This window comes from Hylobates moloch, unplaced genomic scaffold (genome assembly GCF_009828535.3).
Source record: "Hylobates moloch isolate HMO894 unplaced genomic scaffold, HMol_V3 SCAFFOLD_8, whole genome shotgun sequence".
Taxonomy (NCBI): domain Eukaryota; kingdom Metazoa; phylum Chordata; class Mammalia; order Primates; family Hylobatidae; genus Hylobates; species Hylobates moloch.
Window position 1 is genome coordinate 64,591,982 of NW_026652283.1, and position 26,561 is coordinate 64,618,542.

Here is a 26,561-nt window from a genome sequence, read left to right on the forward strand (position 1 = left end):
CTGCTTTTTACTTTGGAAAGACAGATAATAGAAAAAGTACATGGTTTTTGGAGCTACAGTCACTTGGATTTGAATCCTGGCTTTGCCACTTGCTAACTTGTACGGGCTTGTTACTTAAGCTTTCTGAGTCTCATTTTTCTCATTTGTACACTGTGGATATATTTATTTTGTTTAGCACACGCCGAATTTATTAGCTGCTGAATTTCAGTCATTCCCAAATATTCATTGAGAAACTGCTAGTGAGCAAGTAATGAAGATGGACTGAGCCCTGGCGCTCTCCAACACATAGAGGTCAGCTAGATAGGAGAAAACCATCGAAGGAGACTGAGAGGGAGTAGCCAGTGAGGTAGGAAGAAAGGCAAGTAATGAAAGCATTCCAGAGTGTAGGATGTGACAAACTGTGTCAAATACTATTTGGTCAGGTAAGGTGAGGGCTGAGAGTAATTAGCCAGTGGACTTAGCAACATGGAGGTAGTAAGGGATTTTAATGAGCAGCTTTGGTGGAATGAAAACCTAATTGGTTATGGGTTTAAAAGAGACTGTAGGAGAGGAAGTAAAAATAGAAATGGAAAAGAAAGACATTTCTTTTGAATTTTGTTGTGAAGGGAACAGACCAATGGGAACTCTCGAAAGGGCATGCCCTTTCTAGTTTGCTACTCTATCATATTCTCTTGTCACACCACTTCTACTTCATTCCTTCATTGATCATCTGCCAGGTCCCTGTAGGTATTTGAATTTTCATCTGTACCATAAAGGTTCCCTCGGACCATGCAATCAAAGCATCTGGTATAGGACTAAAAGGAGTAGTTGCTGTTATTATTGATTAAAAAGAATAATAAATAATGGCAGCAATATGATAGAAAGACACTTGATATCTTAGGAATAGAACACTTTTTATTCTAGTGTCTTACCACTGGAAATGCTCAAGTGTATACACTACTATTTGAATAATTCCTCATCGTCCTTGTGTTTAAAAAAATCCTCATCAATGTGGCATATTAACACATTCTGTAATCTTTTCATTTTAAATTTAATGAAAAATAAATACAGTTGACCCATAAACAACACAGGTTTGAACTGCACGAGTCTACTTATATGTGGATTTTTTTCAACAGAAGGATTGAAAATACAGTATTTGCAGGATGTGAAACTCACATCTACAGAGATCTGACTTTTCCTATAAGCAGGTTCCACAGGGCTGACTGCAGGACTTGAGCATGCATGGATTTGAGTACACACAGGGATTTCAGTACCAATCCCTTGTGTATACCAAGGGCTATTTGCATTGAGCCAGACATTGTTTTAGGTGCTATGGGTCCTACAGAGCTATACAACTTAGTTCCCTTTTTAAAAAATTTATGATTTGATGGAAGGTAAGTACCCAAATAACCATAACTTTGGGGGAGCAAACGTTGCTGGAAGGAAGCATCAGGAAATGCCTCCTAGTGGTAAGTGGTATTTGAGGTGGCTCTTTACACATTGGTAAGATTCTTTGGAGCTTGAGTCAGAGGGTTTTATAGGGAATAGTAGAAATAATAGCAGTGAAAGCTTAGAGACAGGAAAGCATCTAAGTAATTAAAAGAACTGATTAGTGTGACCATCTTTGTGGCTAGTTCAAATTGTGTTGTCATTTAGTGAACCACATGCAAAGTGAATAACACAGCCTGAATCTGTTTATAAAACATGGTTCATTTTATTTTATTTTATACTAGGCCTATAGTTAGTTTTAAGTAGCTGTAGTTCTCAGATTCCTGATATTAATCTCTGTTCCTATAAAATTTCCTAGTTTTAAATTTTATTTTACATATTTTAATGAAAAATTTAAAATTAAATTTGTGTCTAATTAACTAATGCTTTGGGGAGAATAAGAACTTTATATTGGTATTTCCAATATTCAAAATTTATTAAATCTTTGTCCACTATATTCCTGGAACAAAATGACACGTATTCTCATTGCTTCGATTGATACTTCTTTATATGTGCTCTTCTGGTTCTAAGCCTTGAAACAGGGTTAATCAGTGTGTCTTTGTAAAACTCATTTTTAGAAAATCTGAAACAAAAATTTTATACAATGAAACTCTAAAAGTAATTGTATGATTCTCCTCCCCCACAGAAATATCTTGTAAGTTCAAGATAAGAGATCACATTTGTCAAAATCATTTCTCTCTGTCTTTAGGAAATGGAGTTGTTTTTTCCTTCGAGTGGAGGTTGTGGGCCGGCAAACACTGCTAAATTTACCAATTGTACCTGTTGCATTGTTAAACCTCATGCTGTCAGTGAAGGTAAGTGCTATATTGAATAAACTATATTCAACACATTTTGTTAATAGGAGAGCAATGTTTGTTTTCTTGATGTACTTTATGTATAGAAATTAAAGTATACTTTTAGTATTTCCATTTTTTTTTCTTTGAAGGCACTTGAATAAAGGTGACAAAATATAAGGGAACATCTGTCTAAATCTCTATTTGTCTTTTTCTTTGTGCATTTTTAGGAGGTGTTCTTTGAGTTGCTGATCATGCTCAGGCTCAGTCATACTGTTATAGATCTTGGTTAATTGACTTTTAGTCTGCCTCCTCTCTTTCTAATCACAAACTGTGATTCACTTAATTTACTTAAATAGCACTTTTTTTTTTTTTTGAGACAGGGTCTAGTTCTGTTGTCCAAGCTGGAGTGCAGTGGCATGATCTCAGGTTACTGCAACCTCAGCCTCCCAAGTAGCTGGGACTACAGGCACATGCCACCATGCCCAGCTAATTTTTGTATTTTTAGTAGAGACAGGGTTTCACCATATTGGTCAGGCTGGTCTCAAACTCCTGACCTCAGATGATCCACCCACCTCGGCCTCCCAAAGTGCTGGGATTACAGGCATGAGCCCTTGTGCCCAGCCAATAGCACTCCTGTTGTACAAATTAAAACAACGTCTGCCATACCTCCAGTATACCCTTCCTGAGAAGGCTGGAGAAATTTCCTTCAGTTCTTTGCATCTGAAACAGTTCTTTGACATATGTATGTATATACATGTTTGCATATATACATATATAGAGAGAAAGAGTTTGCAAGTTCTTTTCTTACTTTTGTCTCAATTTCTTTATTTTATTCATTTTAGTCTGGTATATATATTTTTGTTAGGTATCTCAAATCTTTTTGGAAGTAAGATGGAGTATGGTTAAAAAGATCACCCTTAAAAAACTAGAATATACTAAATACTATACAGAAGTGAATGGATTTTAAAACTTTGTGTCTCCTAAGTATCCAAGTAATCCATGTATATAGTAGAAAATTGGAAATAAAAAACCATTAAAAATGAAGTAAAAAATTACTGAATTCCCATCACCTGAAGATAGTCATTGTTAATGTTTTGATGGATTTCCTCCAAATCATTTTTTTCTGCGTTTGTATGTGCATGTGTGTACACTGCTACACATGAATGTAATGGTTGAGATGTAGGTCTATAGGCTGTTGTTTAAATATAATTTTTGTAAGCATTCTGGCTGCTAAGTCCTCATTAATATTTTAATAGATTCTTTAATATTTAACAGCAATTGTATAGATGTAGTATGGTATTTGGTGTTTGGATACCTAGGTTGTTTTCACTGTTTTGATATTAAAATTAAAACTTTGAAGAATATCTTTATACATAAGTATTTGATGATATCTCTAATCTTTTCCTCTGGCTAATTTCCTAGAAATAGAATTACTTGTTGGAAGGATATGAGCCTTAAAGATCTTGCTGCATAATTAATACTTACTTAATTATTTAGGAAGTATTTTAGTATATTGTAAATCCTTAGGACCATGATTATAAGGAACTAACATGCAGCATGGGTAACAGAGAGAATATACCACTATGTGCCAGGTAGCAGACTGGTTCCTTATACATTATCTTTAATCTTCACAGCAAGTGGGTAAATCTGTTGCTCTTTTCCAGATGGGCAAGCTAAGGTTCCATGAGATTAAGTTGTTTCTCCTAATTTGGAATGGAAATCAAGGATGCAAACCCTGTTTGTTTGTTTGTTTTTAACCTCCGTTCTGTTCCCTCTATACTTTATTGCCCCAACAGCAATAGCCACAAAAAAGTCATATGGCACAGGATTCGTAACAATTCCATAGGAAGTGATAGTAATATTTGAAATGGCTGGTGTTGAAAATTTATGGAAAAAATCCTGGGATTTTGTGCTTCACTCATTTTTCTTAGCTGGAGAGATTGTGTGTGTGTATGTGAGTGTCTACACAGGTGTGGTATCCCTAATCCAAAAATCTGAAACCCAAATTACTCCAAACTCCAAAACTTGTTGAGCACAGACATGAAGCTCAGATGAAATGGTCATTGTAGCATTTTCAACCACTGGTTCATGTTTATTGGATTTTTGAATTAGGGATGCTCCACAAATATGTATCTACAGATATTTCAAAATCCAAAAAAAAATTTAAATCCAAAACGCTGCTTGTCACAAGCATTTCTGTAAGAAATATTCAACCTGTACACACATACATGCACATACGTACACCCATGTATATTTATGTATATATACATGCACACATATAGTACACTCACATTTTGAAAAAGTTCTTGCTTATAGGCATCAACTTTTTAAAAAGCTTATCCTTGACACCCTAAAATGTTTCATTCAATTTATCTGATCTAATCCTTTTCAAGGAAAAATATGTTGCAAGGAGACTGAAATAAAATAAAGTGGTACTAGAATAAATACTAGTTGTATACCTTAATAATTGCACATATAGCTGGGAGAACTGATAGCCACATGGAGAAAATTGAAACGGGACCCCTTCCTTACACCGTATACAAAAATTAACTCAAGATGAATTAAAGACTTAAATGTAAAGCCCAAAACTATAAAAACCCTAGTAGAAAATCTAGTCAGTACCATTCAGGACATAGGCATGGGCAACAATTTCATGAACAAAACGTGAAAAGCAATTGCAACGAAAACAAAAATTGCCAGATTGGATCTATTAAACTAAAGAGCTTCTGTACAGCAAAATGAACTATCATCAGAGTGAACAGACAACCTACAGAATGAGAGAAAATTTTTGCAATCTATCCATCTCACAAAGGTTTAATATCTGGAATCTACAAGGGACTTAAATTTACAAGAAAAAACAACCTCATTAAAAAGTGGGCAAAGGACATGGACAAACCCTTCTCAAAAGAAGACATTCATGCACCCAACAAACACATGAAAAAAAGCTCAAGTTGAATTGCTAACTAGAATAACCAGTGCAGAGAAGAACATGAATGACCTGATGGAGCTGAAAAACACAGCACAAGAACTTTGTGAAGTATACACAAGTATCAATACTCAAATCGATCAAGTGGAAGAAAGGATGTCAGTGACTGAAGATCAACTTAATGAAATACAAAGAGAAGACCAGATTAGAGAAAAAAGAATAAAAAGAAATGAACAAAGCCTCCAAGAAATATGGGATTATGTGAAAAGACAAATCTGCGTTTGATTGGTGTACCTGAAAGTGACGGCGAATGGGACCAAGTTGGAAAACACTCTTCAGGATATTATCCAGGAGAATGTCCCCAAACTAGCAAGACAGACCAACATTCAAATTCAGGAAATACAGAGAACACCACAAAGATACTCCTCGAGAAGAGCAACCCCAAGACACATAATCATTAGATTCACCAGGGTTGAAATGAACAAAAAAATGTTAAGGGCAGCCAGAGAGAAAGGTTGGGTTACCCACAAAGGGAAGCCCTTCAGACTAACAGCAGATATCTTTGCAGAAACCCTACAAGCCAGAAGAGAGTGGGGGCCAATATTCAACATTCTTAAATAAAAGAATTTTCAACCGAGAATTTCATATCCAGACAAACTAAGCTTCATAAGTGAAGGAGAAATAAAATCCTTTACAGACAAGCAAATGCTGAGGGATTTTGTCACCACCAGACCTGCCTTACAAGAGCTCCTGAAAGAAGCACTAAACACGAAAAGGAACAACCGGTACCAGCCACTGCAAAAACATGCCAAATTGTAAAGAACATCGACACTATGAAGGAACTGCATGGGCAAAACAACCAGCTAACATCATAATGACAGGATCAAATTCACAAATAACAGTATTAACCTTAAATGTAAATAAGCTAAATGCCCCAGTTAAAAGACACAGACTGGCAAATTGGATAAAGAGTCAAGTCCCATCAGTGTGCTGTATTCAGGAGACCCATCTCACTTGCAAAGACACACATAGTCTCAAAGCAAAGGGATGGAGGAATATTTACCAAGCAAATGGAAAGCAAAAAAAGCAGGAGTTGTAATCCGAATCTCTGATAAAACAGACTTTAAACCAACAAAGATCAAAAGAGGGCATTAATAATGGTAAAGGGAACAATGCAGCAAGAAGTACTAACTATGCTAAATATGTATGCACCCAATACAAGAGCACCCAGATTCATAAAGCACATGCTTAGGGGCCTACAAAGTGACTTAGACTCCCACACAATAATAGTGGAAGAATTTAACACCCCACTGTCAATATTAGACAGATCAACAAGATAGAAAAATAGCAAGGATATTCAGGACTTGAACTCAGCTCTGAACCAAGCAGACCTAATAGACCTCCACAGAACTCTCCACCTCAAATCAACAGAATATACATTCTTCTCAGCACCTCATTACACTTATTCTAAAATTGACCACATAATTGGAAGTAAAACCCTCCTGACCAAGTGGAAAAGAATGGAAATTATAACAAACAGTCTCTCAGACCACAGTGCAATCAAATTAGAACTCAGGATTAATAAACTCACTCAAAACTGCAGAAAATACATGGAAACTGAACAACCTGCTCCTGAATGACTACTGGATAAATAACAAAATGAAGGCAGAAATAAAGATGTTCTTTGAAATCAATGAGAACGAAGATACGTCGTACCAGAATCTCTGGGACACATTTAAAGTAGTGTTTAGATGGAAAATTATAGCACTAAATGCCCACAAGAGAAAGCAGGAAAGATCTAAAATTGACACCCTAACATCAAAATTAAAAGAACTAGAGAAGCAACAGCAAAAAAATTCAAAAGCTAGCAGAAGACATGAAATAACTAAGATCAGAGCAGAACTGAAGGAGATAGAGAAAAAAAAACCCTTCAAAAAATCAATGAATCCAGGAGCTGGTTTTTTGAAAAAATCAACAAAATAGATAGATTGCTAGCCAGACTAATAAAGAAGAAAAGAGAGAAGAATCAAATAGATGCAATAAAAAATGATATAGAGGATATCACCACTGATCCCGTAGAAACACAAACTACCATCAGAGAATATTTTAAACACCTCTACGCAAATAAACTAGAAAATCTAGAAGAAATGGATAAATTCCTGGACACATACAACCTCCCAAGTCTAAGCCAGGAAAAAGTAGAACCCCTGAACAGACCAATAACAGGTTCTGAAATTGAGGCAATAATTAATAGCCTACCAACCAAAAAAAGTCCAGGACCAGACAGATTCACAGCCAAATTCTACCAGAGATACAAAGAGGAGCTGTTACCATTCCTTCTGAAACTGTTCCAAACAATAGAAAAAGAGGGAATCCTTCCTAACTCATTTTATGAGGCCAGCATCATCCTGATATCAAAACCTGGAAGAGACACAACAAAAAAAGAAAATTTCAGGCCAATATCCCTGATGAACATCTATGCGAAAATCTGCAATAAAATACTGGCAAACCGAATCCAGCAGCGCATCAAAAATCTTATCCACCACAATCAAGTGGCTTCATCGCTGGAATGCAAGGCTGTTTCAACATACACAAATCAATAAACATAATTCATTACATAAACAAAACTAATGACAAAAAACACATGCTTACCTCAATAGATGCAGAAAAGGCCTTCAATAAAATTCAGCACCCCTTCATGCTAAAAACTCTCAATAAGCTAGGTATTGATGGAACATATCTCAAAATGATAAGAGCTGTTTATGACAAACCCACAGCCAATATCATACTGAATGGGCAAAAACTTGAAGCATTCCTTTTGAAAACTGGCACAAGACAAGGATGCCCTCTCTCACCACTCCTGTTCAACATAGTATTGGACGTTCTGGCCAGGGCAATAAGGCAAGAGAAAGCAATAAAGGGTATTCAGATAGGAAGAGAGGAAGTCAAATTGTCTCTGTTTACAGATGGCATTATTGTCTTAGCCCAAAACCTCCTTATGCTGATAAGCAACTTCAGCAAAGTCTCAGGATACAAAAATCAGTGTGCAAAAATTACAAGCATTCTTATACACCAATAACAGACAGCCAAATTGTGTGTCAACTCCCATTCACAGTTGCTACTAAGAGAATAAAATACCTAGGAATACAACTTACAAGGGATATGAAGGACCTCTTCAAGGAGAACTACAAACCACTGCTCAAGGAAATAAGAGAGGACACAAACAAATGAAAAACATTCCATGCTCATGGATAGGAAGAATCAGTATCATGAAAATGGCCATATTGCTCAAAGTAATTTATAGATTCAATGCTATCCCCATCAAGCTACCATTGACTTTCTTCACAGAATTGGAAAAAACTACTTTAAACTTCATATGGAACCAAAAAAGAGCCCACATAGCCAAGACAATCTTGGGCATGAAGAACAAAGCTGGAGGCATTATGCTACCTGACTTCTAACTATACTACAAGGCTACAGTAACCAAAACAGCATGGTACTGATACCAAAACAGATATATAGACCAATGGAACAGAATGTAGGCCTCAGAAATAACACCACGCAGCTACAACCATCTGATCTTTGACAAACCTGACACTCACAAGCAATGGGGAAAAGATTCCCTATTTAATAAATGGTGCTGGGAAAACTGGCTAGCCATATGCAGAAAACTGAAACTGGACCCCTTCCTTATACCTTTTATAAAAATCAACTCAAGATGGATCAAAGACTTAAATAAGACCTAGGACCATAAAATTCTTAGAAGAAATCCTTGACAATACCATTCAGGACATAGGAATGGGCAAAGACTTCATGTCTAAAACACCAAAAGCAATGGCAACAAAAGCCATAATTGACAAATGGGATCTAATTAAACTAAAGAGTTTCTGCACAGCAAAAGAAACTATTATCAGAGTGAACAGGCAACCTACAGAATAGGAGAAAATTTTTGCAACCTATCCATCTGACAAAGGGCTAATATCTAGAATCTACAAAGAATGTAAACAAACTTACAAGAAAAAAACAAACAGCCCCATCAAAAAATGGGCAAAGGATATGAACAGACACTTCTCAAAAGAAGACATTTATGCAGCCAACAGACATATGAAAAAATGCTGCTCATCCCTGGTCATTAGAGAAATGCAAATCAAAATTACAATGAGATACTATCTCACGCCAGTTAGAATGGCGATTATTAAAAAGTCAGGACATGACAGATGCTGGAGAGGTTGTGGAAAAGTAGGAACACTTTTACACTGTTGGTGGGAGTCTAAATTAGTCCAACCATTGTGGAAGACAGTGTGGCGATTCCTCAAGGATCTAGAATTGGAAATACCATTTGACCCAGCAATCCCATTACTAGGCATATACCCAAAGGGTTATAAATCATTCTGCTGTAAAGACAGATTCACACATATGTTAATGCAGCACTATTCACAATAGCAAAGATTTGGAACCAAGCCAAATGCCCATTAATGATAGACTGAATTAAGAAAATGTGGTGCATATACACCATGGAATACTATTCAGCCATAAAAAATGATGAGTTCATGTCCTTTGCATGGACATGGATGAAGCTGGAAACTGTCATTCTCAGCAAACTATCACAAGATCAGAAAACTAAACACTGCATGTTCTCACTCATAAGTCTGAATTGAACAATGAAACACATGGACACAGGGAGGGGAACATCACACACTGGGGCCTGTCAGGGGGTGAGAGGCTAGGGGAGGGATGACGTTAGGAGAAATACCTAATATAGGTGATAGGTTGATGGGTGCAGCAAACCAGCAGGGCATGTGTATACCTATGTAACAAAACTGCACATTCTGTACATGTAACTTAGAACTTAAAGTATAATAATTTAAAAAAAAGCTCAACATCACTGATCATTAGAGAAATGCAAGTCAAAACCACAATGAGTTACCATCTCACACCAGTCAGAATGGTGATCATTGAAAAGTCAAGAAACAACCATTGCTGGTGAGGCTGTGGAGAAAAAGGAACACTTTTACACTGTTACTGGGAGTGTAAAATTAGTTCCTTCATTGTGGATGACAGTGTGGTGATTCCTCAAAGATCTAGAGGCAGAAATACCATTTGACCCAGCAATCCCATTACTGGGTATGTACCCAAAGGAATGTAAATCATTCTATTATAAAAATACATGCACGTGTATGTTCATTGCAGCACGGTTCACAATAGCAAAGACAGGGAATCAACCCAAATGCCCATCAGTGATAGACTGGATATAGAAAATGTGGTACATATACATGATAGAATACTATGTAGCCATAAAAAGAACAAGATCATATCCTTTGCAGGGACATGGATGGAGCTGGAAACCATTATCCTCAGCAAACTAACTCAGGAACAGAAAACCAAACACTGCATGTTTTCACTTACAAGTGGCAGCTGAACGATAGGAATACATGGACACATGGTCGGGGAACAACACACACTTCGGCCTGTCATGGGGGGTGGCGGGGGGAGAGCATCAGAAAGAATAGCTGATGGATGCTGGGGTTAATACCTAGATAATGAGTTGATATGTGCAGCAAACCACCATGGCACACATTTACCTATGTAACAAACTTGCACATCGTGCACATGTACCCCAGAAGTTAAAATAAAAGTTCAAGAATAAAAATAATTGCACATGTAACTAAAACCAAAAAATAATGTATGTAAGTGAAAGTTGATATCAAAATAACTATTAATAATTTTAATATATTATTTTCTGTCTATACAGGATTTTATGGTTTTTAGAGCTATTGATAGATTATATTTTATGTATTTATATTTGATATATAACATTAGGTCATATAACTTAATTAAGGCAAAAGAAATTTTTGTAAAAATCTACTCAGATGGCAGAATAAACTTTGGCAACCCAAGGCTTTTCTTTCCTTTTATTTCTAAACCTGTATTTTTGGAATAATTTAAGACCATTTTGAAGTATGTAATTAATCCAATTCAGATTAAACTGTCATTTTAATGAAATATAGTTTGAAGTCTCATATTGAATTTATTATTAGGTTCACATGGCCCCCTTTCATCTGCTGGTTTATGTTTACCTGTTTCTGTAATAATCCCATCTCCTGGTATTAATATATTTAATTTTACCTGTAATCTAGTATAGGCATGAAAGATTTTTATTTTTATTTTTAAAGATTTTTATTTTAAAAAAGGAGTTGCTGATAAGAGCGCAGCTGAAGAATAGGATTGTCCCTTCTGTTGACTGCTGACTTCCCAAAAAAAGGCCAGAATATCCTGTTGATGAAGCAAAGCTAAGTTTATTGCTTAATACAATAAAGGGCAAGCACAACCTTGATGGAGCCTTAGTAGACTCTGCAAGGGAGAGTTCAGGGGCAGACATTGCAAAACCTTGAGACGTTTAAGAGCTTTCAATGCAGTCGTCTGATTGAGACTGGACAACGTTCATGATATAATAATAGTTGAAGGTTTGTAGCAACAGTGGGCTAAGGATCTTAACCAAGTCTTGTAAATACACAGTTGTTTGATAAATGAGTTGTTTGAGCAGTAGAGGGAATACTGTGAAACAGGACTGTTTGAGTACTCCATTGTTGGGGGTAAATGGATTTTTGGGAAGTTCCTGAAGCCAACAATGAAGTTATTTACTGATTTACTGCCTTATCTTTCTGGGCAAGAAACTTCTTGGCACAAGTAGTAGTCATGTGTATGTAGGCGGCCTTAGTTCATAGACCTATAGTTAATCTATGTGGATGCAGTGGTTTCACTTCTCATTTCTAAGAGAGCTAGAACATAAAGAGTTCTTGGTCTATGAGATAAATAGTGGGAAAAATAAGGTATGTTTGAGGCATTTGTGGTCTTTTTAGATATGCAGATTAAAATATATTGTCATTTTGGGACTCAGGTTTTAAAAGGGAAGAAAAACAAGGTGAATGTTCTTGTGTTCTTTTTACTTTAAAAATTATGCAATGTGTTTATTATGTTCTCAGTATTATTTATAGGTAGTTATTAATTCCGTCAATAAAATAAATTACTTTTACTCTGAAATCAGGCTGTTTAGGTTTGAATTCTGGCTCTGCCACTTACTAGCCATGGGATATTGGATTAATTACTTCATCTCTTTCTACCTTGTTTCCTTATTTCTAAAATGAGAATAATTCTATACATTTTTCATGGGGTAACTAAGGATTAAGTGCATTAGTGTATGGAAGGTGCTCTAGACAGTTCCCAGCACGTACTTTAGTGCTGTATAAGTGTTACACATTTTTAGTATTATGATTACTACTCTATTACTACTACTACTACTGCTGCCACTAATATCATTATCTTTTAATTTTTAAGCAAAGTTGAATGACTGTCTTGTAACAAAGTAATAGTTTTATAATGCTAACAAAAATCCAACATTTACATTCATCATCTACAGGGAGAAAAATGTTGCCATCGTTAAAGGAATAAAGTGCTTTAATTTTTTTCCCCAGTTAAAGCCTAGGTCTGATTTAAGTGCATGAAGTAGGTTTATTGCTTACATCTGGTTGATTCAGTGGCTATTTTTTGATTGCCTATTATGGTTGACACTGGGCAAGAGGAGGTAGCCATATCTAGGAGAGTGGCTTTTATACTTGTAATGGCGAAACAATTTAGCCTTTTTATTGAGTAGTAGAACCCTGAAATTTTGTTAGAAATTTTCCTTGTAACAGATTTATGCATTAACCAATTTTACTGCATTGTTTATAACACAGTCCTTTTTGAAGTTTAATCAGGAAAATGAGTTGATTGTGTAAAAGTTTTATCTGAGCATTTAAACCCAGATATTCTATTATTGTGTGAAACTGTGTAGAAAATTCTTTATTATTATTATTATTATTATTATTATTATTATTATACTTTAGGTTTTAGGGTACATGTGCACAATGTGCAGGTCTGTTACATATGTATCCATGTGCCATGTTGGTTTGCTGCACCCATTAACTCGTCATTTAGCATTAGGTATATCTCCTAATGCTGTCCCTCCCCACTCCCCCCACCCCACAACAGTCCCCAGAATGTGATGTTCCCCTTCCTGTGTCCATGAGTTCTCATTGTTCAATTCACTCCTCTAGAGCTAGAAAATTCTTAGAAAAGAATATTTTGGCCAGGCATGGTGGCTCATGCCAGCAATCCCAGTACTCTAGGAGGCCAAGGTAGGAGGATTGCTTGAGGCCAGGGGTTTGAAATCAGCCAGGCTGGCATAGCAAGACCCTGTCTATATTAAAAAGAGAGAGCGAGAGAAAAAAATCAATTGGATAGAGAAAAAAATAAATTGTATTCTGTACCTTGATGTTGTGTTTTGGTTGTAAAAATTAATTCTATTTTCATGGAGAATGTTTCAAAGAAAGTTTAGATATTTTATGATTGTCTGTATTTAATTTACTAGGAAGCAAATTATTTATTAGAATATTGACCAATTTGTAAATTTAACATCAGAATTGGCTCTGGTATAAGAATTAAAATGGGACTGATAGGCGCTAGGTCTTATTTATCATGTCCTCACTTTTAGAAATTGGGTTATTCTTACTCAGAGCCCCTTTCAGAGTTTTACTATCCACCGTAATGGTAGCTTTGGTGCTGCGTAAGCCAAGAGCCCTGGTAGATGCATACAACCTCCTAAATTTGGGCCGATTGAATCAGTTAAGTGCTCAGTTTTTTCATATTTGATTCCCTTCATGCAGTTCATCCTCTAGGATACTGTGAAAGAGGCATGACATTTTTTGGTATAAAGAGAGCTAAACATTGTATATTTAATTCAGTTTTAACAAAAATTCCAGAACTGGGCCCAGTTTTGCTTAGAATGTCACCGTTTTGGAGTTTTGTGAATGTTTTCTCTTCTATCTGAAAAAGTAAACAGTTGGATGGAATTTTATCAATTGCACCAAGTACACTGAACTACATGTTAGGACCCTGACTTTGAATGCACAGAGCTTAGCATACATTTTTGAAACATAAAATTATAGGCAGTGAAAATATCCTATGGATCTGTAAGTTTTAGGGACTTTAAATAAAACTGATGATTTATTGATTTAGAAGGAATCTCAAGAGTTCTGTTAGTCCCTACAAAAGAATCCTAATTTTGAGGAAGGATTGCATTTAATGGCCCTGAAGAGGTAAGTATGTATTAAGCTTAAGAAAAATCATTTACAAATAGTGAAATTTAGTTATTATTGCTGTATAACAAACTATCCTAAAATATTTTTTAAATTTAATTTAACTCTTAAAAATATTTTACCTTTTATTTTAGGTTTAGAGGTACGTGTGCAGTTTTGTTATGTAGGTAAACTCTTGACTCGGGGGTTTAGTTAACAGATTATTTCGTCACCCCAGTACCAAGCATAGTACTCTGTAGGTATTCTTTTTTCTTCCAAACCTATCCCTTCTCCCATCCTCCACCCTTAAGAAGGCCTCAGTGTCTGTTTTTCAACTTCTGTCCATGTCTTTTCATTATTTAGCTGCCACTTGTAAGTGAGAACATGTGGTATTTGGTTTTCTGTTCCTTCATTAGTTTGTTAAGGATAATGGCCTCCAGTTCCATTCATTTTCCTGTAAAGGACATGATCTCATTTCTTTTTTAACGGCTGCAGAGTATTCTATGGTGTATATGTACCATGTTTTCTTTATCCAATTTACCAGTGATGGGCATTTAGGTTGCTATCATGTCTTTACTATTGTGAATAGTGCTTCAATGAACATTTGCATGCATGTGTTTATGGTAGAATGATTTATATTCCTCTTGGTATGTACCCAGTAATGGGATTGCTGTGTCAAATGGTATTTCTGTCTTTAGGTCTTTGAGGAATAGCCACACTGTCTTCCACAATAGCTGAACTAATTTACACTTCCCCCAACAGGTATAAGTGTTCCTTTTTCTCCACCACCTAACCAGCATCTGTTATTTTTTGACTTTTTAGTAATAGCCATTCTGACTGGTGTGAGATTATATCTCACTGTGGTTTTGATTTGCAGTTCTCTAATGATCAGTGATATTGAGCTTTTTTTCATGGTTGTTGGCTGCATGTGTGTCTTCTTTTGAAAATTGTTCATGTCCTTTGCCCACTGTGTTATGGGGTTGTTTTTATTTTTTTCTTGTAAATTTGTTTAAGTTCCTCATAGATTCTGGATATTAGACCTCTGTCAGACATATAGTTAGCAAATATTTTCTCTCATTCTGTAGGTTGTCTGTTTACTCTGTTCATAGTTTCTTTTGCTATGCAAAAGCTCTTTAGCTTATTTTTGATTTATCAATTTTTGCTTCTGTTGCAATTGCTTTTGGCATTTTTGTCATGAAATCTTTGCCAGTTCCTATGTCGAATGATATTTCCTAGGTTGTCTTTTAGGGTTTTTATAGTTTTAGATTTTACATTTAGGTCTTTCTAAATGTTGAAATCTTGAGTTGATTTTTGTATATGGTGTAAGGAAGGGGTCCAGTTTTAGTCTTCTGCATATAGCTAGCCCTTTATCCCAGAATCATTTATTGAATAGGGAGTCTTTTCCCCATTGCTTGTTTTTGTCAGCTTTGTCAAAGATCAGATGGTTGTAGATGTGTGGCTTTATATCTGGGCTCTCTATCCTGCTCCATTGGTTGTGTGTCTGTTTTTCTACCAGTACCATGTTGTTTTTGGTTACTATAGCCTTGTACTACAGTGTGAAGTTGGACGATATGATTCCTCCAGCTTTGATCTTTTTGCTTAGGGTTCCCTTGGCAATTCAGGCTCTTTTTTGGTTCAGTATGAACATTAAAATAGTTTTTTTCCAGTTTGTGAAGAATGTCACTGGTACATGGAAAGGAATAGCATTGAATCTGTAAATTGCTTTAGGCAGTATGACCATTTTAATGATATTGATTCTTCCCATCTAAGAGCATGGAATGTTCTTACATTTGTTTGTGTTATCTCTGATTTCTTTGAGCAGTGTTTTGTAATTTTCATTATAGAGATCTTTAACCTCCTTGGTTAGCTGTATTCCTAGATATTTTACTCTTTTTGTGGCAGTTGTAAATGGGATTGTATTACCGATTTGGCTCTCAGCTTGGGTGCTGTATAAGAATGCTACTTATTTTTATAAATTGTTTTTGTTTGTTTGTTTTTTGAGACACAGTTTCACTTTGTCACCCAGGCTGGAGTGCAATGGCATGATCTCGGCTCACGGCAACTTCCACCTCCCAGGTTCAAGTGATTCTTGTGCCTCAGCCTCCCGAGTAGCTGGGATTACAGGCACGCACCACCACGCTCAGCTAATTTTTATATTATTAGTAGAGACAGAGTTTCACTATGTTGGCCAGGCTGGTTTCGAACTCCTGATCTCAAGTGATCCACCCGTCTCGGCCTCCCAAAGTCCTGGGATTACAGGTATGAGCCACCGCACCTGGCCCTGATTTTTATAAATTGATTTTGTATCCTGAAACTTTGCTGAAGTTGCTTATCATCTCAAGAAGCTTTTGGGCAGAGACTAATGGGGTTTTTTAAATATAGAATCATGTCATCTTCAAACAGGGATAGGTTGACTTCTTTTCTCTCTATTTGGATGCCTTTTATCTTTCTCTTGTCTGATTGCTCTGGCCAGGACTTCCAATACTATGTTCAATAGTTTTGGTGATAGAGGGCATCCTTGTCTTGTTCTGGTTTTCAAAGAGAATGCTTTCAGCTTTTGCTCATTCATCATGATGTTGACTGTGGGTTTGTCATTGATGACTATTATTATTTTGAAGTATGTTCCTTCAATGCCTAGTTTATTTGAGGGTTTTTAACATGAGGGGATGCTGAATTTTATCAAAGGCTTTTTCTGCATCTGTGGTTTCTGTCTTTAGTTCTGTTTATGTGATTAGTCACATTTATTGATTTGTGTATGTTGAACTAACCTTGCATCCCAGGGATAAAGCCTACTTGATCATGGTGGATCAGCTTTTTGATGTGCTGCTGGATTTGGCTTGCTAGTATTTTGTTGAAAATTTTTATATAGATGTACATCAAGGACATTGGCCTGAAGTTTTCTTTTTTTGTTGTGTCTCTGTCAGAGTTTGGTATCAGGATGATGATGGCCTCATAGAATGGATTCCCTCCTCCTCAGTTTTTTGGAATAGCTTCTGTAGGAGTGATCCTAGCTCTTCTTTGTACATCTGGTAGAATATGGCTATGCATCCATCTGGTCCTGGGCCTTTTTTTTGATTGATAGGCATTTACTGATTCAGTTTCAGAGGTCATTATTGGTCTGTTTGAGGATTCAATTTCTTCTTGGTTCAGTGTTGGGAGTATGTATGTGTCCAGGAATTACTCATTTATTTTAGATTTTCTAGCTTATGTGCATAATGGTGTTCATAGTAGTCTCTGATGGTTCTTTGTATTTCTGTGGGGTCAGTGGTAATGTCTCCTTTGTCATTTCTGATTGTGTTTATTTGTATCTTTTTTCTTTATTAGTCTAGCTGTCAATTTATCTTTTTTTTTTAAAAAAAAAAAAAACAACTCCTGGATTCATTGACCTTTTGTATGATTTTTTGTCTCTGTCTCCTCCACTTTAGCTTTGATTTTGGTTATTTCTTGTCTTCTGCTAGCTTTGGAGTCGGTTTATTCTTGGTTCTCAAGTTCTGCTAGTTGTGATGTTTGATTGTTAATTTGAGTTCTTTCCAACTTTTTGATGTGGGTGTTTAGTGCTATAATTTCCCTCTTAACACTGCCTTAGCTGTGCCCCAGAGATACCAATTTGTTGTGTCTTTGTTCTCATTCGTTTCAAAGAACTTCTTGATTTCTGCCTTGATTTCATTATTTACCTATGAGTCATTCAGGAGCAGGTTGTTTAATTTCCATGCAATTGTATGGCTTTGAGCAATTTTCATGGCCTTGATTTCTGTTTTAATTGCACAGAAGAGTATGGTTGGTTATGATTTCAGTTTTCTTGAGTTTGCTGAGGGTTGTCTTATGTCTGATTCCATGGCTGATTTTAGAGTATGTATCATGTGGTGATATGGTTTGGCTGTGTCCCCAACCAACTCTCATCTTGAAGTGTGGTTCCTATAATTCTGACATGTCATGGGAGGGACCTGGTAGGAGGTATTTGAATCTTGGTAGCGGTTACCCCCACACTGCTGTTTTCTCATGATAATGAGTGACTTCTCATGAGATCTGATGGTTTTGTAAGGGGCTTTTCCCCCTTTTACTCTGCACTTCTCTTTGTTGCCGCCATGTGAAGAAGGACGTGTTTGCTTCCCCTTCTGCCATGATTGTAAGTTTCCTGAGGCCTCCCCAGCCATGCTGAACTATGGGTCAATTAAACTTCTTTCCTTTATAAATTACCTGGTCTCAGGTATGTCTTTATTAGCAGCATGAGTATGGACTAGTACATGTGGTAATGAAAAGAATATATATTCTGTCTTCTTAGGGTGATGAGTTCTGTAGATGTCTATTAGATCCATTTGGTCAAGGGTTCAGTTCAGATCCTGAAACTAATTTTCTGCCTCGATGATCTAATACTGTCAGTAGGGTGTTGATGTCTCCCACTATTATTGTGTATGAATCTAAGTCTCTTCATAGGTCTCTAAGAACTTGTTTTATGAGTCTGGGTGCACCTGTATTGGGTGCATATAGATTTAGGATAGTTGAATCCTAAATTTTTAGGATTTAAGAATTGTTGAATTGGACCCTTTACCATTATGTAATGCCATTCTCTGGCTTTTAAACATCTATTTGGCTTAAAGATTGTTTGGTCTGAAATTAGGCTTGCAACTCCTGCTTTTTTCTGTTTTCCGTTTGCTTGGTAGATTTGTCTCTATTTCTGTTTTGAGCCTGTGGGTGCCATTGCATGTGAGATGGGTCACCTGAAGACAGCATACCATGTATCTTGCATCTTTATCCAACTTGCTACTCTGTGCCTTTTAATTGGGGCATTTAGCCCATTTATATTCAAGATTAGTATTGATATGTGTGAATTTGATCCTGTCATTGTGTTCTTAGCTGGTAATTATGCAGACTTCTTTGTGTGGTTGCTTCATATTATCACTTGTCTGTGTACTTAAGTGTGTTTTGTAGTGGCTGGTAATGGTCTTCCCTTTCTATATCTAGTGCTCCTCTCAGGAGCTCTTGTAAGGCAGGTCTAGCATTAATGAATTCCCTCGGCATTTTCTTGTCTGAAAGGATCTTATTTTTCCTTTGCTTTTGAAGCTTAGTTTGACTGGATATGAAATTTTTGGTTGGAATTCCTTTTCTTAAAGAATGTTGAATATAGGCCCTCAGTCTCTTCTGGCTTGTAGAGTTTCTGCTGATAGGTACACTGTTATTCTGATGGGCTTCTCTTTTTAGGTGGCCTGTCCTTTCTCTCTAGCTGCTTTTTAACATTTTTTCTTTCATTTTGAACTTGGAAAATTTGATGATTATGTGTCTTGGGGGTGATCTTGAAGTATCTTGTGGTGGTTCTCCACATTTCCTGACTTTGAGTGTTGGCCTCTCTAGCTAGGTTGAGGAAATTCTCATGGATGATATCCTGAAATATGTTTTTCAACTTGTTTTCTTTCTTCCCATTTCTTTCGGGTATGCCAGAGAGTCATAGATTTGGTCTTTTACATAATTCCATATTTCTCAAAGGTTTTATTCATTCCTTTTTGTTCTGTTTTCTTCCCGTCTGACTGTATTATTTCAGAAAGCCAGTCTTCAATCTCTGAGATTCTTTTCTCCACTTGGTCTATTCTGCTGTTAATATTTGTGGTTGCATTATGAGATTCTTGTAGTGTGTTTTTCAGCTCTATCAGATTGGTTGTACTATTTTCTATATGAGCTATTTTGACCTTTATCTCTTGTATTGTTTTATTGTGATTCTTAGCTTCCGTGGATTGGGTTTCAACATTCTTCTGAATCTTGATGATCTTCATTCCTATCCACATTCTGAATTCTATTTCCGTCATTTCAGCCATCTCAGCCCAGTTAAGAACCCTTTACTGGAGAGCTAGTGTGGTTGTTTGGAAGAAAGAAGGCACTTCAGCGTTTTCCATTGTAAGAGTTCTTCTACTGGTTCTTTCTCATTTGTGTGGACTGATATTCCTTCAGTTTTTGAAGTTGCTGTCTTCTGGATGGATTGTTTTGCTTTTTTTTTTTATTTGATGCCCTTGGGGTTTTGATTGTGGTATAAGGTGGGTTTGGTTGTCTGGCTTCAATTCTAGTCTGCTCCTGGGTCTTGCAGGAGGCCCCAGTTATTACTGCCTTTGTGTCTGCATTTCTTGTGTTGGTTATTCTGGTCCAAGGGGCTCCCTCAGACTGAGGCTGCAGTTGAGTGACAAGCCCTATCCTAACCAAGTTGCCCTAGTCTACTATCTGTGTGCTTCCTGGAGGGACGTGGGAGTTGCCTCCGCAAAACATCTGAGTAGCTCTCTGCCTCAATCTAGAAGTATGTTGGGGAATTGTGGGGAGGCCAGGTTGATTTCTCTCCTTCTCAGTCTTGCATGGGTCCCTGTGGTAAGGGTGAGTCCCCCTGGGGGCTGTCACTCACTCACCCTTTCCCATGTTGAAGAGGTTTTCCTGGCTCTGCACTGAGCCCAGACAGACTGGTGCCCAGCTTCGCCCCTCTTTGTTCTCTGTGTTCCCCTGCTGCCTTGATGTATCTCATCATGGTTTCTCAGATGATCAGCCTGCAGAACCCGTGTTCACTAGCACTTTTGTTTTCTCCCCATGGGAGTGGCACACATGAACTACTTCCAGTCTACCATCTTAGCCCTACCCCTAGATATCCAGTCTAAAACTTAGTTTCTTAAAAACAATGATTTATCTCATCATTAAGAAATAGAGGCTAAAAAGAAAAAGGGAAAAAAATGATGTATTATTTTTCACAGTTCTGTGGGTTATCAATTGATAATTCTGTGCTATGCCTTAAGTCATTCATGTGGCTTCATTCATCTGGAAGCTGTACTGGAGCTGGAGTGTACAAGACTGAATCTCATTCTCAAAAGACTCTTTCCATGTGGCCTGTCATCATTCAGTAGTATAGCCTGAGCTTCTTTACCAGATGGTTTCTGGCTTCTAAGAGTAACATTACAAGATAATCCTCAATGGATAAGTGCTCATCATGTCTCTGTTTGCATCACAGCTAAAGAAAGTCACATGGCCAGGTCCAGAGTCAGTATAGGAGGAGACTCTACAAGTGTATGAATACCAGGAATTATGGTTCACTGGACCACCAATGTATCATTCTACCTCAGGTGGTATAAGGCATCTTAAGTCCTTCACGTGGTTGGGATGTGAGACTAGAACCTGAACCAGTAGTATTGTGACACTAAGATGCTAGATAGTGCTTCTCAAACTTTAGTGTGCAACAGAACCACTTGGGGAGACTGTTTAAAATTCTTATTCATGGACCCTAATTTTAGAATCTTTTTTCAGTATATCTGGAGTAGAGCCCAAGAATATGCATTTTTAAAAGAATCCCTGGGTTTTCCTGATAAACACCCAGTACAAGAGCCACTTATGAGAAATTTTGGGCAGGGAACATCTTGCATTTCCTCTAGTAATCTGCCATCATCAGAGTCAAGCCTTGTAAAAGTTGATACATGATTGAAGATTCCTAGTTTGTTCACTATGGCAGGTCAATGGCAACCAAGGAGATGGTTAGGGAAGAGTCACCTTTTGATTTTCAGTTGTTCTTTTAACTCAGATCCCTGTGCTGGATTTTAGGTTGGTGAGAATTTTTTGGAGTAATGGAAAATGTGAGTAATTGGGACACTCTGCTTTACACAAGTAGCTTCTCTAATGCACATTTACTTCTTTACAGCAATTGTTTAATGCAAATAACAGTAAATCTTGATCTGTTGCTAGACAGTGCTTAGATTGATCTTTCTCTAGTGAGATTGGAATGAAACCCAGTTTCATGGAAAGAAATAGCACTGGCAAAAATGTAACATGGGGTTTTCTCAAAAGTCATAGCACAATTTTAAGCTTTAATAACTTCAGAACTATAAATACCACAAACAATAAGTATCACTTATAAGCTTAATTATTTAAATTTCTTTATACATTTTCAGTTTTTTATTTTGAATAATAATTAATTTCAGTGTTTTGTTTCAGTAAACATTTATAAAAGAAATTTAGATAATTCCTATTTTTCACTTTTTTTTCTATTTTAAGATTCAGAGTCACCATTCAGGGAATGATGTTATTGAGGCAACCTGACACACGTTGCCTTTGGAATATTCATTTCTTGACCCAGTAGGTTCTATGTATGCACAGATACTTCTAGGAGGAACAACATTAATGTAAGCTTTGCGCAGAATTTTGATGACAGTGTCACTCCTCTTGCCTGTTTTTCATTCACTTGTCTGTTAGAGGACCATGCCATTTTAGAACTCATGATAACTAATGCTGAGCATAGCTACACATGATCTAGACCTGAGGAAAACATATCTTAAAAAAGAGTTTGTAGCAAAGATAGAATGTGCCCACTCCTCTGCTTTGGAGGATCCTCTGGTACTGGTTTTCTGTGTCTCCTCCTAACCCTTTCCTCTGCAGATTAAACAACTGTGTAATTGCACAATGACAAAAGGAACACAAGAGTTTCCTCCTACCATGCTGTGATTCTGCTTTTCAGGCTTTTTTTTTTTTCTTCTACCCAGGAATTGGGCCAGTCTTTATGAATCTGTGATCCAGGATTCAGGACACATGATGTTACTTTATCAAGATATGTTTTAAAACATGAAAACTCGAAGTAGCATGATCTCATTTTATAAGACTTTAAAAGATGATTCAAGTTACATGGCAGATTATAAATGCTGAAATTCTGGCGACATAATTATAATTGATTCTTAGGAGGAAGAAAGAGGGAAAATTTCTAAAGAAAAGGTAGTATCTTTCAGAAAAGTCTATGAAAAGCTTGGGTTTCCAAATAATAAGTTAAAACATGAGAGGAGTTGACATGAAAAATATTGAAGGGACATGGTTAGTGTAATTGATTTTTGAATGGATTAATAAATGGTACCTTTCTTTGCCTTTCTATATGTTCACACATCTTACTCTAGAAAACCTATGGTTCAAAGTTCTAACTTATTTTAGTTATTAGTTCTTTTCTAACCTATCACCAACTTAATCTACTACATGTCTCTTTTGACACTTAGCATACATACTGTGACTTCTATGTGTGCAAAATAGGAAGTGAGTTACTCATCCCAGTTATTTCACCAGAGCAGTTTCATGGTGGTTATTGAAGAACAGCCTTGTTATCAAAGGTAGAGTAGGCTCTTAGGATAATGTTAAGGATTTCAATTTAAGCAGATTGGAAAGAACTAAAATGACTCTAGTGTGCTTAAAAATCACTCTTGAAATTGTGGTTGCAGGTCTGTGCCACAGACTTTCTTCTCTGTTTTTAAAAGTTGTTCTTCAGAATATCCTGAATTTGAGGTCAGAAAATATTTAAGCCAAATCTTATTTAAGTATTAGGCTCAATCAGAATGTGAAGTTTCGTATATGAAATGAAAGTTTAATAAATGAAACAAGGTTTGGCTTTGCATCATAGATTTTTATTTAATCTGTTAATGTGATTCAAAACGTGCACCTCAAATTACTTGATACAGAGGTGGGAAGTGCTAAGTTTTACTCAGGAATTCATTTTAGTAGAAAAATTTAGAAATACAGACAAATGTCTATTTTAAAATCACTGACTCCTACCATCCAGAGATTCTGTTTACATTGTTGTATTTTCTTCCTTCCCTATCAAATAGAAGGAAACACAACAAAATGAATGAATTTCATAGTAATGAACTTGAGCAAAATAAGAAAGACATGAAGCATATATGCTGTATTACTCTAATCACATAAAGTTCAAATATAGGCAAAAATCAACCATATATTTCAAGAATTCATATGTAGGTGGTAAACTATAAAGAAAAGGTTATTCCAAAGTCAGGTAGTTGTCTCCCCTAAGAGGAGAAAGGGTCATGATTGGGAGGCATATATAGAGGGCTTTGAGGGTGGGCTTTTGATGTGGGTGATGATAACTGCAGATGTTCACTTTAAAATTATTTAATCTGAGCATATCTGTTATATATTTTACCATAAAAGTATATTTTGTATTTTACAATGTAAAATGTATTCAATATTTTACAATTTAAAATATAAAAATTTTCAGACTATATCACCTTTTCCATGACCAAAGGAGTAGTTGTTGTGATGCTTTGTTGTTCTCAGAGACCTTACTCACAGTAATGGTTCTGAAACGTTAGTGTGCATCAGGATCACTTGGATTAAATATAGATTCCTGGGCCCTAACTCCAAAGTATCTGATTTGGAATATCTGGTTTAGAGCCCAAGAATTTGCATTTATAACAAGTTCCCAGGTCCTGCTAAAGATATTTGTGCATGGACCACACTTTGAGAACCACTAGACAGCAAAGCTGTACCAATCTATAGAACCGTGCTGGGGAATAGCAGAAGAAAATGGAAGCCCGTATTCAGTGTATATAGTATATGCTTACAACAGAAAAGGAGCAAGAATTATATACTTTGTGACCCATGTCGTGGCATTAGTCTATTTTTAAGCCTATCTATGAATGGCAATATAAGCCTTGCCAGTGCTGAGGGAATCAGAGCCATTTAAAACAAACAAAAGAAACAGTGTTCTTGTAATAAGATGCCTAAATTTGTGAATTTCCTTAACTGTGACTTTGGAAAGTTAGAATAGGTAAAAATCAATGTCCATGTTTATTAAAAAAAAATGTTGTGCAAAGGCTAACTTTGAGAATGAGAAGATATATATATATAAATTTTTAAAAATTGAAATTATATCAGGTATCTTCTCAGACCACAGTGGAATAAAACTACAAATCAACTCCAAAAGTAACCCTCAAAACTATACATATATATATATATATATATATGTTTTTTTGTTTGTTTGTTTGTTTTTTTTGAGACAAGGTCTTACTCTGTCATCCAGGCTGAGTGCAGTGACCTGATCATAGCTCACTGCAACCTCAACCTCAACCTCCTGCAGTCAAGTGATCCTTCCACCTCAGCCTCTCAAGCAGAGCAGCTGGTACTACAGACACGTGCCCCAACACCTAGCTGATTTCTTATTTTTTGTAGAGATGGGGTCTCACTATGTTTCCCAGGCTGGCCACAAACTCCTGGACTCAAGGAGTCCTCCTGACTTGGCCCCTCAAAGTGTTGGAATTACAGGTATGAGCCACTGTGCCAAGCCTATATGTCTTTTTAAAATAGAAACAAACACTAGAACTAATTATAGGTAAGGAACAACATTTATTTACTTTGTGTTGTTCATGTTAAAGTTAATGGATCCATGGTTTTGAATTATCATTTCAGTCTTCTTTCATTGTGTTTGCTTAAAAAAATAAGAGATTTCCTCAGCAGAAACCTTTTAAGCCAGAAGGGATTGGAGTTCTATCTTTAGCCTTCTTAAAGAGAATAACTGTCAGTCAAGAATTTTGTATCCAGAACAAAACTAAGTTTCATAAATGAAGGAGAATTAAAGCCATTTTCAGACAAACAAATGCTGAGAGAATTTGTTACTACTAGATCAGCCCTATTGAAAATGCTAAAAGGAGTTCTAAACCTTAAAACACAAAGGCCATTATGAACCAGAATAGAACCTCTTGAAAGCATAAAACTCATGGGGCCTATAAAACAATAACAATAAAGAAACCAGAGTATCTAGGTAACAAGTAACAGGATAACTGGAACAGTACCTCACATCTCAATATTAACATTGAATATAAACTGCTTAAATTCTCCACTTAAATGATACAGATTGGCAGAATGGATTTTAAAAATCACAAACCAAATATAGACTGTCTTCAAGAGACTCACCTAATACATAAAGATTCATATAAACTCAAGGTATAGGAGTGGAAAAAGATATTCCATACAAATGGAAACCAAAAATGAGCAGGAGTAGGTAGTCTTATATCAGGTAAAACAGATTTTAAAGCAACAACAGTAAAAAAAGACAAAGAAGGTCATTATATGATGATAAAAGGATCAGTCCAACAAGAAGATATTATAATCCTAAATTTATATACACTTAACACTGGAGCTCCCAGATTCATAAAACAATTACTATTAGACCTAAGACATGAGATAGACATGACATAATAATAGTATGAGACTGCAACAGTCCACCGACAACACTAGACAGATCATCAAGACAGAAAGTCAACAAAGAAATAATGGACCTAAAGTGCACTCTAGAACAAATGGACCTGACAAATATTTGCCAAACATTCTACCCAATAACTGCAGATTATACATTCTTTTAATCAGCACATAGAACATTCTCCACAATAGACCATATGATAGGCCACAAAACAAGTCTCCATAAATTTTTAAAAATTGAAATTATATCAGGTATCTTCTCAGACCACAGTGGAATAA

The 26,561-nt window shown here is 36.3% G+C and overlaps 1 protein-coding gene across 7 annotated transcripts in view; it reads left to right on the forward strand.

Moving 5' to 3' along the window:
• Nucleotides 1–26,561, forward strand: part of NME7 (NME/NM23 family member 7) — a 237,027-nt gene that overhangs the window by 78,431 nt on the left and 132,035 nt on the right. For all 7 annotated transcript variants that reach the window (XM_032161055.2, XM_058443250.1, XM_058443247.1 and 4 more), the window contains exon 7: nucleotides 2,177–2,282. In XM_032161055.2, coding sequence (XP_032016946.1) covers nucleotides 2,177–2,282 — 106 coding nt within the window. The remainder of the gene's footprint in view (nucleotides 1–2,176; nucleotides 2,283–26,561) is intronic.